The 17,294-nt window shown below is 41.4% G+C and overlaps 1 protein-coding gene across 1 annotated transcript; it reads left to right on the top strand.

The window, feature by feature from the left end:
• Nucleotides 1-433: 433 nt before the first annotated feature.
• mafk (v-maf avian musculoaponeurotic fibrosarcoma oncogene homolog K) lies at nucleotides 434-16,053 on the top strand. The gene is made up of 3 exons (XM_079565485.1): nucleotides 434-555; nucleotides 10,705-10,781; nucleotides 12,394-16,053. The coding sequence occupies exons 2-3, from the start codon at nucleotides 10,737-10,739 to the stop codon at nucleotides 12,847-12,849; spliced, it is 501 nt and encodes a 166-aa protein (XP_079421611.1). The 5' UTR covers nucleotides 434-555; nucleotides 10,705-10,736; the 3' UTR covers nucleotides 12,850-16,053.
• The last annotated feature ends 1,241 nt before the right edge of the window (nucleotides 16,054-17,294 follow it).

The following is a 17,294-nucleotide window of genomic DNA, read 5'->3' as shown; positions in this document are numbered from 1 at the left end:
CCAGCTCCAAAGAGGGAGGGGGCTGTTTTCGCTCACTTTATGCACATTTTTATTCTTGTGTTGGAGACCTGACCATAAAAGAGCGTGTAGGAGGGGGACAGAAGACCGGGCTCTGTCTCTTCACCCCATGACTTCACTTTCTTCACTTTTCTTATGACTCTCCCCACAGGAGCCAACTTTTTGTCTAATTTTGGCAACAGGCAACATCGACTTTGTCCAGATTAGTTTTGTAAAGTAAGCAGAAGCAGCGGCCAGCATATCTATCTTCTATTTCTGGCCTGCTCTGCCCCCCTCCCCAGACTGACGTCAGCACAAAGTTATTTTCATGAATGGAGGGGGCGGTCACGAGGAGCCGGTGACGTGAGTGCTTGCGGAAGCAGAGCGTGGAATGCAGTACATTGTTGTTGTTTTGTAGTTTAATTTAGTCCGAGGATACACCGCTGCCTGTTGCCGGACGCTTGTACAAACTGTGTCAACTTTTGCCGCGCTCTGAAAAAGGGAAAACTAACACGACTACTTTTCTGCATTCCTCTTCAGATACGAGACCCGTAATAGGTAAGGATGTCTTTTTTTTTTTCCCTTTTTTTTTTTTTTTGAGAAGATGTTTTGGCATTCCTGAATAGATTGCTCAAGTTCTCACGGTGACAGATCGGCGCATTGATACAGGCTTAATACTGGCCATGTGCTCTTATTATACACAATTCGCTGTGATGGAAGTTATCGATGAAAAATGTTGACTTTGTAAATACTTTGAGAAGTGAGGACACGTGTTGAATTGGAGTAAGTAACATAACACACGCTAACGGCGGATCGAGTGCGCCATATGTGACCATGGGAACCAATGCATTTATCACTATTTTAAAAGCTAATAATGATTTCTATGTTCATCATACAAAATATAAATGTATTGCTAATTTAACCTTAATTTAGAGTTGTAGGCATGTTTAAAGGCAAACCACGCCTAATCCACCGACAGTAATATTTTTCTTTTTCGATATTAATATTTTTTTTATTATTATTTTATGGCAGTATTCGTTGTTTTAATACACGATAATAATTACATGATAAAATTATGAAATGTGTCGATGTTTGAACAATTTTATGACTTCGCGCCGTTACGAAACGTGCTTGTATGTGATTGTTGCTAGCCGAATTCGCGTTTTTTCTAACTCATTAGCATTGGCTTTGGATGGAATATATTAATTTGTAAACAACTACTTTCTCCAACATTAACACGTCTCTACACCCTTGAAAGCCCCTTCCGCTCGGTTTAACGCTCGATTTGTTGTGGGTCGTGTTTAGAAGCGACTTACCACCAGCCGACTTCTGTTTTAACATTAACACGTGGTGCGCATTTGAGAGACATGTGGGACAAAGGGCACCGAGGGAAGTGGGACCACCAGGGCTGACCGGGTCTGTCCCGAGGAGAAACGATCACCCAGGGGAGGCGCACACTTCCACTAACTATAAATCACTCCCCAGGAAGAAAAGCTTTATCTTATCGACTTGTTTGGCTATTATTCCACTTCGCATTCATCTTCATGTCCTCGCCATAGATAAGGGTGCGTGTCCTCAGAGTGCCATTGACTGCTTTGATGCTACATGTTTTATTTACTGGTGTAATATTGGCTGCCATGGCATTGTCATTTATTCAAGTGCTTACACTGACCTTTTAAGTCCACTGAGCGAGATACATGGAAAATATTAGCCACTCAGTGAGTAATGTCTTCCAATTAGATAGCCATTGACTCTGAAGGAGGGCAGTGGTTCTCAAACTGCCTCTTGCAGCCTTGGTGGTGTTTTTTATTTTCCTTTTTTATTATTTTTGGTTTGCCAGCTGTATTTCCTATTCATCTAAGCAGATGCAGATCTGGTTTGGTTGTCTGTATAATAGCTGGTCGGGACCTGGTTTATTACCAGAACATCTGTTCATCTTCTGTTTCTTATCTGAAATGTGTTTGTGTTTACCCTCGAGGTTAGTCATGGTTTGGTTCTGCTTTAGATCATATTAAATACAGTTTCTGGTTTATTCCTGGCTTAGACCAGGGCTTGTTTAAAACTGCTTTCAATCCTTGTTTAATACTAATTTAGTCTATTTAATTCCGCTCATTTAAGTGAACATTTAACCTGGTTACATTAATCATATTGAGATCATGCAGCAATAAAGCCTAGTTTTCCCTGATTTCTCTTTTTGTGATCTCCCTCATCGATCTCCCTCATCTTATGTCACTAACATTTTAGAACACAGTTGTGTTGGTTTAAACATTGATCAAAAGGACGATCAAAACTCAAGGGTCATTGCCCAAATCCAATGGTAATCTGAAAGTGGTCTTGCGATCCACCTGTTGAGACAAGTGTTGAGCAAGTTAGTTAAAAATGGTAATATATTCGATATTAGTGATTACAGCTTTAAAAATGTAATATGTTTGTATTACATATTATTGTTTGAAAAATGTAGCTGAGTTACACTGCTTTGAGATACTTTTGGCAAAATATAAACTGAAAATATAGTAATAAAGCCACCGAGGAAAAGTACAGTCAGAAATGTCCTTTTCCTTCACTTTCCCCCATTCTCTCGTGTTTTGTTTTGACGACATTAACTACAGACTGCAGGTCTTATACACCAACCTCCAACTTTTGGCATGCTGCATTATATTTGGGGGGGAGTCAGGCATTTTTTCGTTCATAAATGCACTTGTTACTTGAAATGTAATGACTAATATATTCTTGTATTTTGTTTAAGTAATATGTTATATTCCTTAGTTACTGAAAAAAGTTATACATTTTTGTAACTTGTTATTTTTGTAATACAAACACTGGTTAAGACCACTGGGTGAATGTTGTGTAAGTGAGTGGTTGTTGGTGGTCAGGAGTGCCGACGGCGCATATTGGCAGTCTCGTTTCCATCAATCTCCCCCCGAGGCAGCTGTGGCTACAAATGCTGCTTACTTTCATTATACTTGTGTGTAATGACAAATAAAGAATTCTATTCTATTATCACTACTGAGTATGAAGTAAATAAATATAATGCACAAAATTGTAAAGTCAATTCTCAATGCAATGGTGTAAAACTAAGATAAAAACACAGGCATTAAATTGAGTGTTTATTACATAAATCCTGTTATAATTAATTACTATGGAACTCAAAGTGTAAGTTTCAGAATGACTAGCCTATTTCGACGCCTGTTTTTCGTGTTGAGTTGCTATTTTGCAGAAGCTGAGTGGGAGCGGACGACAGGAGCACTCCCCTGTCATGAGGTTACCATGTGGCTCGATCATAAAAAGCCGATGATGTCTTCTTTTTGGAAGGAGAAGCACAAGCGTCTGACTGAATCATGCCGAGCCGCCCTTGCTATGCAGTCTCATAGTGACAAGGCACAATACTGAGGGAAAATTCTGCAGAAGTCGTGAGCTTTGTAGTTAAAAATCCATTGCTAATGTGCGTTGGTCAGTCGGCAGTGACGTAGGAAAGCGTATAGTGTTTTTGTGGTGGCCTGTTGTGAAAGTTGAATAGCTGCGGTTTGTGATGTGATGAGTCATAAGGAACAGTGTGTTTTGCCCCTTTTTATGGAAGAAAAACATGGTGGATTTGGCTTTGAAGGGGATTTATGCACCGCTGAGAATATGTTGGTGACTTAACATGAAAAAAAATAGCACTTAGGGACTGTATCAACTCAAGTGTTTTGCAGTAGGGTAGTAACTAAATATTTACCATGTTAGAGAGGCCAGAGATAAGAGGTGACGTTATACAAGGAGTGCTGTAGTGGCGGGTACTTTACCCACTTTACCACTTACCCTTTTAGTGATGGACAATTTGAAGTTTCACATTGTGTTGGCACACTTTTGGGGTTTGAGGTTTAAAATGACTTATTTTGATGGAGTCTGACTCACGATTTTGATCCATATTGACTCAAAACAAGTTTACACATGGTTTTGTTTTGTGTAATGGTCGCGTGCTCTTGGAAACGTCCCTGGCTCTGACTGCCGTTGGGTCCTTGAGCAAGACCGTGTCATTGAGTATGGATGACAGTGTGTGTGATTGAACAGTAATTGTGTTCATTATAATGCTTAAGGGGTTTGCCTCATTTTTCATGGCTTTAGTGTTCCAGGTATGCCTTTCTTGACATTCTTTGAAGCCCAGCGTCTGCGGTTTTAGGAGAAAGCCTTTTTTACTCAGATATTCGCTGAGTCCTCCTCCCTTCCTGCGTCGGAGCAGTGGCGGTCATGCCAGCCAGGCCCAAGGTTTTCTCCTCTGTACTTTTCCTTCCTCCCAGTGAAACGACGGGATTTTCCAGGAAACGTCAGATCAGGAGGGTGTGATTCCCTGCCGCTGGTCGGCCGCTTTTCTACCAGTAAACAGCCTGACTCACCGCTCAGCTATGCTCTCCATTTCCTTCGGCAGAATATCCCACCAAATGTGCTGCGCTCGGGGAAAGCAGCTAGGAAAGAATCCACTCTCTCTCCGACTTCCCTGAGAAAAATGCAAGAAAAGCACAGAGAGAATGCGAGGGCTGCTAAAAGGCTTTGAGCTCTTGCAGAATAAGAGGCAAAACATTTAGGGGCCCCCAGTCAAGCCAGTGCTGCATTTGTCACTGGGACTGGAGGCTTTGATAGCTTGTTTATTTTAGTGAAAAGGTTGGAGGCCCCTCTGTTGCCTCCTGGAGCAGTGAGCTGTGGCCTTGAACTTGACCAGATCCCTGAACCCAAAGACACAAGCGATTGATCAAAGTTAAAGCTAACACACATGTTACAAACCTATGCTTACGTTCCAGTGGACAGAATGATGCAAAATGTAAAATATGCATGATTGTAATTTAAATAACGGCTTCTCATTTACTTCATCATGAACTGCACAAATTGTTATTACAAAGAGCCGAAATGCACAAAGTAGGGATGAACGATTTTGGGAAAGAGCTATGAAATTTCAAATCAAAATTCGTCTCACAGGGCTCATTTTAATCATGTTCAGGGGCTTCAACATTTGAGAGACGACTGAATTTGAAGAGGTACTAGTGAAACAATTGTATTATTGATTTGCTGTAGATACAGCCATTCAAATTGCTTGAATTTGGATAGAACTGGTCTTGTCATTGCAAAATCAATCACAACAAAATTAATTTTGACAGCACTCCCTTGCATAACAGCATGTAAAACATTAAACATTTCTGCACAAACTTGTAGACAAATTATGCTTTTGAACGTCAACAGAATGTCTGAGCTTGTTTCGCCACCTACTACTACTGTAATACCACTGTTATGACTAAGAAAAATGTAATGGCCCAAAACTAAGCTGATTATTGTACATTTGGGTGACTTAAAGAGACTAGATGCAAGTTGGTCATTTTATACTCACTACTGCCACCTCTGGTCTTATGCGTAAATGCAGTCTGTATATTAAGCTTGTGTATGACACAATACATAATTTTAACATTTTTAAACCTCATAGTCCTTTTTAAATAAGACATATTTTCGAAAGCATTAAAACCTGTCAACATGGCAAAGCAAAATACAAAGAAATAAATTTAAATGTTAATAAATGCTTTCTCAGTGGCCCATGCAATGTTTATGAAAGGTCTGCAAGCTAAGCACTTAAATTGTCTTATATTGTCAAGTTCAGTTTGCCTTGGAAAGGGCACCGATGCGCACCCGTCGCTTTCTATACACTGCACTGATACACTTTAATGAAAGTAATAACCTTTCCTAAACAGTAGCCTTTTCGCTTGCTTTTGCCAAAAATATTGTTGCAAGTCTGCAATGAAAAGGGCACTGTACCAATCTTTCTAGACAGCACTGATACACCAACAACTAAGATCCCCCTTTTGTGCGCACGCTGCACTGCTGTTTGATTTGTTTGGACAAGTGAACGGCATACTGAGACAATTTCGAATTCCAGACATTTTGTGAAATTTGCAGCCGTTGTTTTACAAGCTTGATCGTCTGAGCCCCGCCTCCCCCCGCGGTTTGAGTGCATCCCAGGACATCTCCCCTCTGCCCGCTTTCCCCCCTATGGTAGATTTGCATGTGTGTGGCTCTTCACATGTGTGCGCTCCCTCAGGAATGTGGGGTTTTGTTCCTTCTACTCGCCATCTGCGGCTTTTCCTGGAGGTATTTTCCCAGACTCCTTCTCTTACTGTTTTGGAAAACCAAAAAAAAAAAAACCTAAAAGAACTGTTATCTCTGCCGCGTAGAAATGATTGTTATGAAATCTATATGTGCAACAAGGGCCCATATTCAGTGCTCTACCCAATGCAAATAGTTTGTTTTTCCTCTCAGGAGATTGATGAGGGGGAAAAAAACTTCCCCTGAACTATTTGCAAAAACATAAGCACATGCCTGAAGAATTTGAGTCAAACAACCTGCCCCCTTGGTTCAAGCTATGGGCCTCTTGTATGAAGACAGGGAGGCCCCACACCACTTTTCCGTGATCTTTGCGCGGCGTCGACCCAGGCAGGGACCCCCTGTGAAGCAGGACTTGTTTAAACCCAACTGCTACCGAGGAATTCCATGTTTTCACCTCGAGTGAATTATGAGAAGCCCTCCGCAAAGTTAGGATACTGACAACAAATCAAGAATATCCAGTAGTTCGAACCTTATCCTTTGAAGCAACATCTCTTGGTTGTAATTAGATTTACTATATGTTTGAGTTATGACTGAAAAGGAACTGTATTAGCTAAACTAATACAAGAATCACAGGAATTTAGAACATGTTTGTAGAGGTCTAAACTACAGGGTTGGAATTACAGCTGAACGATAGTGAAGTAACTTGCGATATGTGACGGCTGTGCAATATCGCGATAACGATATTATTGCGTTATAAAAAAGGACTATATCAGGACCAAAACCAGACTAAAATTGAACTAAATTAGTGAATATTTAACTAAAACTGAACTTTAAAACAATACTAAGTAGCTTGATTACCATAATAAATCCTTTTCGTAGTCCCTCTTGGAGTAATACAAGGGTCAATGCGATAATTGGAGGGTCTTTCACCTCCCCCTGGTGTCCAGAAAACTACAATTGCAACTTGACTGCCACCGGACCGGAGTCACCAATACACACAAATGGAATCACGAAGAAGAAGCTAACAGGAAAACGGGCAAAGCTAACTGCGGGCTAGCACCACTTTAAATAATATTTACAGCCAAGTTTGAGGGAAAAATATGTTTCCTTTGTGTAATTGGATGTACAATATCCAACTCTCCGTTCGTCTTTTCTGGCAGTGTAGTATTTACTCTCACGGACAATTAATAAGTTAAAACTTGCTACGACACCTGCAGTTGCGCTTATGGCCTCTAGGGGCATTAGTTACTTAGTACTGCTTTAGCATATTTAAAAGTTCAACGCATTGTTTGTTTTTGGCAGACTTTGCAAAAAAAAAAGACAATCTCAGTCCGATGAAGGCTTCAGTGATGTTGCGATATATTGTGGCTTCTTTCAATACGGATATCGCGTCACCTAAAATCGCGATACAATATGTTTTTTCCGATATATTGTGTTGCCCTAGTTGGCATGTGTTAAACATGACAAGACCCATTCGAGACAGGGTGTTTTGTTGTCTGCTGAGAATACTGTGTCGCCTAAATAGTTTGCGATATACTACTATGTTACAGTTCATTTTTCTCTCTCTTCAGTTTCTTCAGCTGCTTATATAATCACAGCCTTTGGATACATATTGCTACTATAAAATTAAAAGTATGGAAAAATTATTATTATTAAACTTGATTTGGATTGGAATTGGATTTGTTTGGTTGTCAATGAGGAATGCTTTGTTTTCTGTCGTGTTATACCTAAAAATCACATTGAGGCCGCTTGTTTCATAATGTTTGGAGTTATGGAAAGTGTGCGAAGGACGTCTTTCACTGCAGATGTTTACGTGGTTTCTGCTTCAGCAGCTGTGTGTTCATCTGTTTTGTTTTCACAGGTTCTCAAACTGGTTGCAAAAACAATCCAATTACAGGACGGTCAAATCCAAATGTGTGCTATAACAGGACGCTGGGAGAAGCGATAGTGTGGTTGTTTTGAAGTGGGGTCATGTGAGGTACTTAGGAGGCTCAGACTGAAACCCTGTTGACTAGTATTCATAACACTCTGCATATTTGTCCTCATGGCAACAGCACTACTGTACCAACACGGTAATTGGCCCGTCACATAAACGCGTCAAAGCAATTGCATAAAAGGTGAGGCATCCCAAAAAAGTGTTCTCATTTGAATGCAGTACAGGTGCTACCGTTGTAAAGGTGACTTTTAGATACAACTGCAAGGTTGATTTTCACTCTCCATAATTGCTAATACTGTGTAGTAGCAAGAGTCTTTCGTTGCCACTTATAGTTTCAGTTGTGGTTTTTCCCACTATCAATAGCACTTTGACAGTTTGTTTAGAGCTGCGGTTCTTTCTGTTGCAACACACTTTATTGTGGGCTCTGCTCTATTGGTAATATACTGTCTGTAATGTCTAATGTTCTGCACCAAAATATGTTTTTTAGCTTCCTATAAGTAAATGAAGTGATTTGGCATAGATTTTGTCCCGTATCTCATATCTTTATTTAAAACTTTGATTATGCTTTATTTTAAAGAGGCATTATGCAACTTTGTATTTGGAAATAAAAGTTGATATTTGTGCGTATTTTATCTTGTAGTGACAACGCGGCTGTATGAGTGCTCAGCATGGCGCCTTTACTTTTGATCACAGTGGTCTCGATAATGCTCCAGGATCAGTTGTTTTGTAAGTTTTCTAGTGAGAGGGTCCATCAGTGAAAACCTTCCAAACAATTGATCCTTGAGTGTCTTAGAGACCACTGTGATTAAAAGTAAAGGCTCCATGCTGACCACTCACTGCCACTGGGTCACGACAAGGTCAAATACATACAAATATCGACTTTTTTTTTTTTTACACAAGTTGCAAAATGCACCTTTAAGGGGTGCTCACTATGTATTAATAAGGAGTTAATCATGCATGAATAATATGCTTGTAAATATGCTTATTATACTAATATCTATTACCATACTAGTAGGCCATTTATCTGCTTGTAAATGCCTCTCATTGACTACCATGCTAAACTACCATGAATAACATGCTTATTCATGGCCTACCCTAAACCTAACCCTAAAAAGATTACTAATGCTTATTATTATTACTTTCAGCACCCCTTATAAAACAACACCAAAACATCAGATCTGTGGGAAGACTCCAGTTCAGTGGTGCTAGAAACCTTGTCCATGTTGGGTACCACTGTTGTACTTCGGCTTCTCCAAGTGGTGGGTCATCTGCAATAAAGAGATGCATGGAAATTAGGTGTTTTTCTCATTGAGACATCATTTTGAAAAGTGCATTTAAGACCCACTTCAGTCCTGACTTTATCTTGATCTTGGTGGTTGGAAGGTCAGATCTTTTATGAGGTTGTACTCGTGTCTGAAACGTTTTGAGACCCACTGCTGCGGTTGATCAAATCTCTCTTTAAGGTTCAAATGCACTCATTCAACCCCATTATTTTGAGTCATAATGCACATCTTGAGGTGACTGCCAACCACTACAGATTTCCTCTTATGCATGTACCATATTATCTACACATCAGTGCAAGCCATACCAACAAAAGCACCAGACAAACGAGCACGTCCGCTTGGTCCAAATTGTAAAACCTTTTTTCAAAACAATATCACTTTTTTTGTACAGTAACTACACTGTGTTCCATGTCTCAAAGATCCCACCCAACATGGCCCCTTGAAGCTGCAGCTCAAACCGCGCAGTGGAGGGCATTGACTCGGGCTATCACTTATCGCACACTCACTTAAATTGTTGGGTTGGCAGAATTTCTTGTCAGCACAGCGGGCTAAATATAACCACCAGGCGAGTTAAATAAGGGCATGGAGCGGGCGTCCCAGGAAAGCCCGGTGCGTAAGGGGATCCAACAGCGGCCAAACTCTCGGCCCATAATCGACACGAAGAGGGAAGAGCATTGTCTGCACGTAAAAATACATCGGTGACTGTAAAGGAAAGTATGCCTCTGTGACACTCTATCGCCAGGAATTTTCCACATGCGGCTGCGCAAAGTTCAGCGTAAATGTTAAGGCTCAGTCATGCAATTGGCGGGCTTCTCGGGCGCTATTTTTAATGCACTAATTCACGTTATCAGATAAGGCAAACAAACAGCGCAGTGATCGACTTTGGCCTTGAAAGGTTTGATAAATTGCGGAGTCAAACGCCAGTCTGCGCACATAGACAGGCTGCGCAGACTGGTATACCCGCTTGAAGCCGCGCGTAGGCTTGTGTTGTGATTATGAATGGGGCTTGTTTACCCTTTTGCTGGCCATGTGACTCAGACTCCCACGCCCATTGGTCATGCCGTTTCCATGACAGTGGGCTCGTGGTGGTTGAGCCAGTCCTCACATCCCTCCCTCCCAGAGCATCTTTACAGTCGCGGGACATTCGCTGTTTCTCGCCTCTCTTTTTGGCCATGTCTTCAAAGCATGGAATGATACAATAAGGGGCTTTATACTTCCCTTGACAGAAAGCTCAAATGTCAATGTCTCCGCAACAAACACACGTAATCCCGCTTTGGCCTGGTGAACTACATAGTAAAGAGCCGGCGAGCTGATGTATTGATGGTGGTGTGCTGCCCTCTGCTGGCTATCGCGGCACAAACACTCAAAGTCATTACACTTATTTAAAACATATGGGCATTATTTCTTTGTTTTTTTGTCTTTCAGTGGCTTCTGTGAGTTCCTGGACAGATTTCTGCATGCAGGGAATGACGACTCATTTCAAGCCGAACAAAGCATTAAAGGTAGGCTCACTCCACAAAAGGGGGCATTCATTTCAACTTCTGCTTTTGATCACACTGCTCTGCTGCTTGACGTCACAATATTCTTTTTTTATCTGACTTCCTCGCTGCAGGGCATTAGGAAATTTAGCAAGTAATTATACAAGGGGATGTAGTCAAATGATTAGCGAACGTTGCTTTGATGCTTATCGTCACGTGGACATATCATTTAATGCCGACTAATAAATTAATGATTTACTTCCTTCTCTGTGCAGATGTTTATATGGGAGACTGGGGCCATTTGTCTCACTTTTTTTTTTTCTAGAGTTCACTGCACATCAACAAAAAAATCCCACAAGAGTCAGAGCTGCATTAAATGAAAGCTTGGACCCTTGACTTGAAGGAGACCTCGCATCATATTGCAATAAATAGTTATTAACCGCCAAACACAACAAAATCGACTGTGACAATGTGCCCCATATGCGGGGCAAGTTGTCACAAGGCGTGGGGTTGGTTGTCACGATTGTTTTTAATGGAGTTTTTTTTTATTTCAACTTGAAATTTGATAAACCTTTGTAACTTTTTTGTCGCAATGTTCATAACACTCATTTGAACTCACTGTTGATTTCTTTGAAAAATGCTCTATGAGGTGTAAAATGTACAAATTCACCAAAATGACCCAAACATACGGCTTCTGTAAAATATAATGTTAAAATAAAGTGATGACAAAAACATTAGACACAAAACCCCTCAGTTTTTGTGACAAATAACCCTGAGTGTCCACTTTACCAACAATGTAAGATAGCTAACTAACGGCTTTAGCATGCTAGCTCTAAAACGGCTCAAATCGAAGCTAACATCTGAGTCTTTCAGATCAGTGCCTTTTGTTTAAGGCACTGACTAAAGGAAAGCTCTCACTACAGAAACATAAACCCAATCATTAAAGTTTGGGAAAAGGCATAAAAACAATTCAAATGTGTCCTTTCCTCATGTCTTCAGTCCAGATGAGAAAATTATTATTGGAAGAGAAGAAGAACATCAATACACATATTATATATCAGTACCATTGTACAGCGCGCTCTAGTGTGGCTATAATAAAGCAATGTGACGAATAGCCCCGGTCTCGCCTATCTATTCTCTATTAGTTTTGTGAAGAAACAGTAATTTTAAATTGTTATACAAGGAAACTATTATTCTGTCAACATGAGAATATTATGTCAAGCTTGTGGGAGCACCAAGACCAGGATAAGCACACTCAAAATCAGCTTTTTCCCATGAGTTACATAAATTGAGAACTCATAACTACTTCTGCAAAGTATTTTTTAGCAAATTATTTTAGTCACACTTTTCTCAACCTTTAGGGAACAATGTTAAGATTGTAAAAGGATGGAAAAGGCCAGGTAACTAGAGATAATGAGAGGTACAGTCTTTATTCCGGGTTTGGTTTCTAGGTGTGTATTGTGTTACCATGACTGTAACCATGTTATTACATTTAGTACAATGCTATTTCCAGCCTCACCATGCATTTACTGTGTCGTAAAGTGCTTCTGTTTCATGTAGTGTTTGACATTTTAGATTTTATTCTTCACCTCATAAAGTCTCTCAGTGCCTTGACTTTCCAATTGTTCCTGTGCAGGTCAAGAGGGAGGTGGGAGAGAATGCCCCTGTCCTCAGCGATGACGAGCTGGTTGCCATGTCTGTGCGCGAGCTCAACCAGCACCTGCGCGGGCTGACCAAGGATGACGTGGTGCGGCTAAAGCAGCGCAGGCGCACCCTGAAGAACCGGGGCTATGCGGCCAGCTGCCGGATCAAGCGGGTGACGCAGAAGGAGGAGCTGGAGAGGCAGAAGATCGAGCTGCAGATGGAGGTGGACAAGCTGGCCCGCGAGAACGCCAGCATGAGGCTGGAGCTGGACGCCCTCCGAGCCAAGTACGAGGCGCTCCAGTGCTTCGCCCGGACAGTCACCCGCGGGCCCCTGTCGCCGGGGAAGGTCGCCACCACCAGCGTCATCACCATCGTCAAATCGGCCAATCACAACAGCAACGGCAGCAGCAGCAGCCCCAGCCCCGCCCCGTTCTCCGCCCTGTCCTAGTGCTGGTAGGGCTGGGCTCCCGATCTCCGCCTGGTCCTTGGTCCCGTGTGGTTCAGTCTGGACCCGCTCGCCCTGAACTGAGAGGAGCTCAGCAGAGACTGAGGGCGCAGTGGGTGCCAGTCCCTCGTGAGGTTATGCTGCATTCACCAGTCTGTCTCTATCTCTACGTTTGTCTGTCTGTGCACTGTGCATCCCTCCCCCTTCCTCCTGACCCCGCCCCTGGAGCACAGGCCACGCCCCTTTCTAAACCAACTCCGCACTGGCCCGATGTGACCTTGCCTCATGACTGATAGCACAGATTTTTAAATCATACTTACTTGCCTTACAGTGCTAGAATACTTTGAAAGCACAATTGAGTGTAAGACAGCGGAGCATTTGCCAAACAGAGGGAAGAGTAAGCACATGCAAGTGTCGAGTTTAAGTGGGGTGTCCAGAGCTCAGCTGTTGCCTTAAGCCGTCCGACTGTGTTGTTTTATATGAGCGGTGGTCGGCTGGACGCTTCTTCACTGTCGTTATACGAGAGCGATTCAACCCCGCTGCCTTTAAAACTCAGCCAAACACACAACCAGATGTTTTCACTGATTACTCTTTTGGAAAAGTGTTCAGAAAAGCTGCAAATTTGGCGCTAAGTATGTGGTTGGAGTGAGACCCAGCCTGCTGATTGCTCTCTATGGGGATGTTGGATAGCGCCGCACTTTGATGCTGAAAAAATTAGGGAGCAGTGTTTAGCTGCAGGGCGCTGGGATCGGCTTCTGATTCTGATGGATAAAGATAGTGAGATGTGAGGCGTGAATAGAAAGTCGTTAATGAAATGTAACAGAGGGAGTTGTGCCTTTTTTTCTCATCTTGGCCTGTGAAAAGCACAGAATGAGGTTGTTCACAGTCAGTGGTTTCCCGTGTCATTGATTTTTATAAAAAGAGCTTTACTAATGCATCTTCAATACGCAGTCATTAGAGCTCATCTGTGCAAGGCATTTGTTCGCACTTGAGCTGAAAATGCTTGGGTTTCGGTAATGGTCCTGATGAAAAAGAAACCATAAGCTCTGGTAGCACTTTGAACAAAGTGACATACAACTCTATTACACAGTATCTAATGCATTATGATACAATAGTGTTATATGGGTATGTCTGCAGAATCTGTGCCAGGCTCATGAAACTTTAACAGAGAAAAAAGGTTTTATGCAGAAAGCACTTAAAACTGTTGGGACAGTATAATGTGACGATGGAGAGAGGTTCTGCTGTGACATGTGATATTTATATGTGATATAGTTCAGGTCTGACCTGAAGTGACTGAAGGTCTGACCAGCACCACTGTGCCTCTCTTTAATGCCACTGGGTTCGTCCATATTGGATGTTCAATGATGAGGTTCTCACTGGTGAAATTTCCTGTATATTACAGACATGAACCTGAGCTCTTTTTCATTTCTCACAAAAGTCAAAGCACACTGCTCCGCTGTCGTTGACACTTTACATTGAAAGTCCGTCCAAAGATCATTCCTTTATCAGGTCACAGAGAGGCTTCTGCGGCTGTTGGTTGACACCAAGCTCTCCACTGCTTTTGACACGCTCTTCAGCAGGAGAGCTCCTGACTGCGCTGTCACACACTTCACTCCAGACATTTAAAGTTCACTCTGAAATTCACTTGAAATCACGTCTTTTATTTGGGACCCATTCCTGTTGGTGTGAGGTGGACACAGACACTGTAGTCAGGACCTTCTCCTGGTGAAGAGGACACGACTGTTGACCCTGTTCATGGGGATCTGCTGCTGTTTGACCTGCTGTGATGGAGCAGGCCATTGCTGTGTCTTGACTCATTTTGTATTTTCACTTATTTCAATGTTCATACGTCCTGTTTTCTCCCTTATCCTGTATTTAGTTTTATATGCCTATACAATATACAGTTCATATTTTTCTATATTTATGTCATTTATTTGGGAGTGGTGTGACTGTGATCATATAATCAAGTGATGTCAATGCTGGTCTTTTTTTTTTCCTGCAAAAGCTGTGTTCACATTTCTGTCTAAAAAACACAAACTGTTCCACTTTAACAGAGGTTATGGACACAATGTTCTAAACATCTCCACACTAGACGCACACCAACAAGTCTAACACGTTTTTTCTTTTGATTCATATCACCTCGTTAAGGAAAATGGACACAGACACCATTGTATTTTTTTTTTTTTGCAAACATGTGCTATACATTCACCTGACAAACTTTGTTAAAAAGTTTTGACTTGAAACTATAAACCCGATCATTTAAAAATTATCCTTTTGATTTTCACTGGTAAATTCAAGAGATTTTGCTATTACTTCCTTTTTTTTTTTTTTTTATTAGGATGTTGCCTAAAAGCTGCTAAAAGACTGTCTCTAAATGTTCTTAAGAGTACACAGATAACACACAGACAGCATGTTTACATTTTTCATTTTGAGATCAACGCGATTCATTTAGCTATATTTTCGGAAACAGCAGTGACTTGTGGTAAGCAAAATGCATACAGCTGAAAAATGTATTTAGCACTTATTATTACTGTAAACGACTCTTTCAGCAGAAGCTTAAAGCATTACAGATGTACTTATATTGTTGTGCCTTAACAAGACAAACCTCTCTCAAGGTGATCACACACAATACAGCTATAGGGAAGGACAAAGATTTAAGATTATTAATACTTCTCTGTTGAGTAATGACTGAAGTTCAAGGTGTGAACTGACAATGCAATTTTGTTCAAGCTATCGACAAAGCACAAGTTGGAGGTTGATATGTCCTTTGAAGGCCTCCGTAGTTTGTAAATTCTAAGCTGTTTAAACTCAAGCTCTTTATTCTACAAGCTACATTGTAAAGTTAGCTTATTATTTAGGGTTGTAGAGGTAGAAGCTCCACAGTAGAAATATACTGGGGCATTTAATTGTATTCTGTGGTTGGGGCTGACTAAAATGCTAACCAACAGTCCTATGTTAAGTATGTACTTCAAAGATATGGGAATCCCTCGTCGTTGAGGCTTATCGCGTGACTGTAAACAAGGGTAGTTATAAGGCAGCATAAAATGTACCCGTCACAACTTGTCATTACTCATGTTTTATATTTATTTCATTGATTTGTGTAATTTTATTAAAAACCTAAATTATTTTTATTTTACATACATTTATTGACATGTTTTTTTCAACCCTTATGTACAAATAAATCTGTCTCTGACTTAAGACGATCCACATCTTGTGTCTATTTTTTGCTCCTTTAAATGTTTTTACTAAAAAAGTGCAAAGTCATTTCAGCAAACAGTTTTATTGAGTGGAACGCGGACAAAAGTTAAAATGACCTTGTTCCCAAATGTACATTCATCTCTGCTTTTCAGAAAGGCAGCTATCATTGGCACAAAAGAGAATGAAACTACAGTATGCCACATTTACACAAAACAATCCCAAAAGCCACAGTACTAGCCGGCTGTACATGTGCAGCATTGTAAAAATATAATTTAAGTCAAATAACACAATCTAGCCCAGTAGAGCATGAATTTACAGAAGTAGGGCTGCACATTATATCGCCAATTTATCATTATTATAATATAGGATGACACAATAACCATATCACGCCAGTATATGGTTCAATATAAGAAAATCACTGAGGTTTTGTTCTGACACGACTTACTTTAACCTGTTACTTGCCTTGATCAGGGATCATGGTCAGGGGTTCGGGTTATGATTAGGGTCAGGGGTTCAGGTTATGATTAGGGTCAGGGGTTCGGGTTATGATTAGGGTCAGGGGTTCAGGTTATGATTAGGGTCAGGGATTCGGGTTATGATTAGGGTCAGGGGTTCAGGTTATGATTAGGGTCAGGGATTCGGGTTATGATTAGGGTCAGGGGTTCGGGTTATGATTAGGGTCAGGGGTTCGGGTAATGATTAGGGTCAGGGGTTCAGGTTATGATTAGGGTCAGGGATTCGGGTTATGATTAGGGTCAGGGGTTCAGGTTATGATTAGGGTCAGGGATTCGGGTTATGATTAGGGTCAGGGATTCGGGTTATGATTAGGGTCAGGGGTTCAGGTTATGATTAGGGTCAGGGATTCGGGTTATGATTAGGGTCAGGGGTTCGGGTTATGATTAGGGTCAGGGGTTCGGGTTATGATTAGGGTCAGGGGTTCGGGTAATGATTAGGGTCAGGGGTTCAGGTTATGATTAGGGTCAGGGATTCGGGTTATGATTAGGGTCAGGGGTTCAGGTTATGATTAGGGTCAGGGATTCGGGTTATGATTAGGGTCAGGGGTTCGGGTTATGATTAGGGTCAGGGGTTCGGGTAATGATTAGGGTCAGGGGTTCGGGTTATGATTAGGGTCAGGGGTTCGGGTAATGATTAGGGTCAGGGGTTTGGGTTATGATTAGGGTCAGGGGTTCGGGTAATGATTAGGGTCAGGGGTTTGGGTTATGATTAGGGTCAGGGGTTCGGGTAATGAT

Source organism: Gobius niger (genome assembly GCF_951799975.1).
Source record: "Gobius niger genome assembly, chromosome: 10".
Lineage (NCBI taxonomy): Eukaryota > Metazoa > Chordata > Actinopteri > Gobiiformes > Gobiidae > Gobius > Gobius niger.
Note: the sequence above shows the minus strand (reverse complement) of the source record. Positions and strands in the feature narration are given on the sequence as shown.

Excerpts from the sequence above, each read along its gene's own strand:
- mafk (XM_079565485.1), top strand. The coding sequence starts at position 10,737 with ATGCAGGGAATGACGACTCATTTCAAGCCGAACAAAGCATTAAAG. Across the intron at positions 10,782-12,393 it reads AGCCGAACAAAGCATTAAAG|GTCAAGAGGGAGGTGGGAGA; the intron begins GTAGGCTCACTC and ends GTTCCTGTGCAG.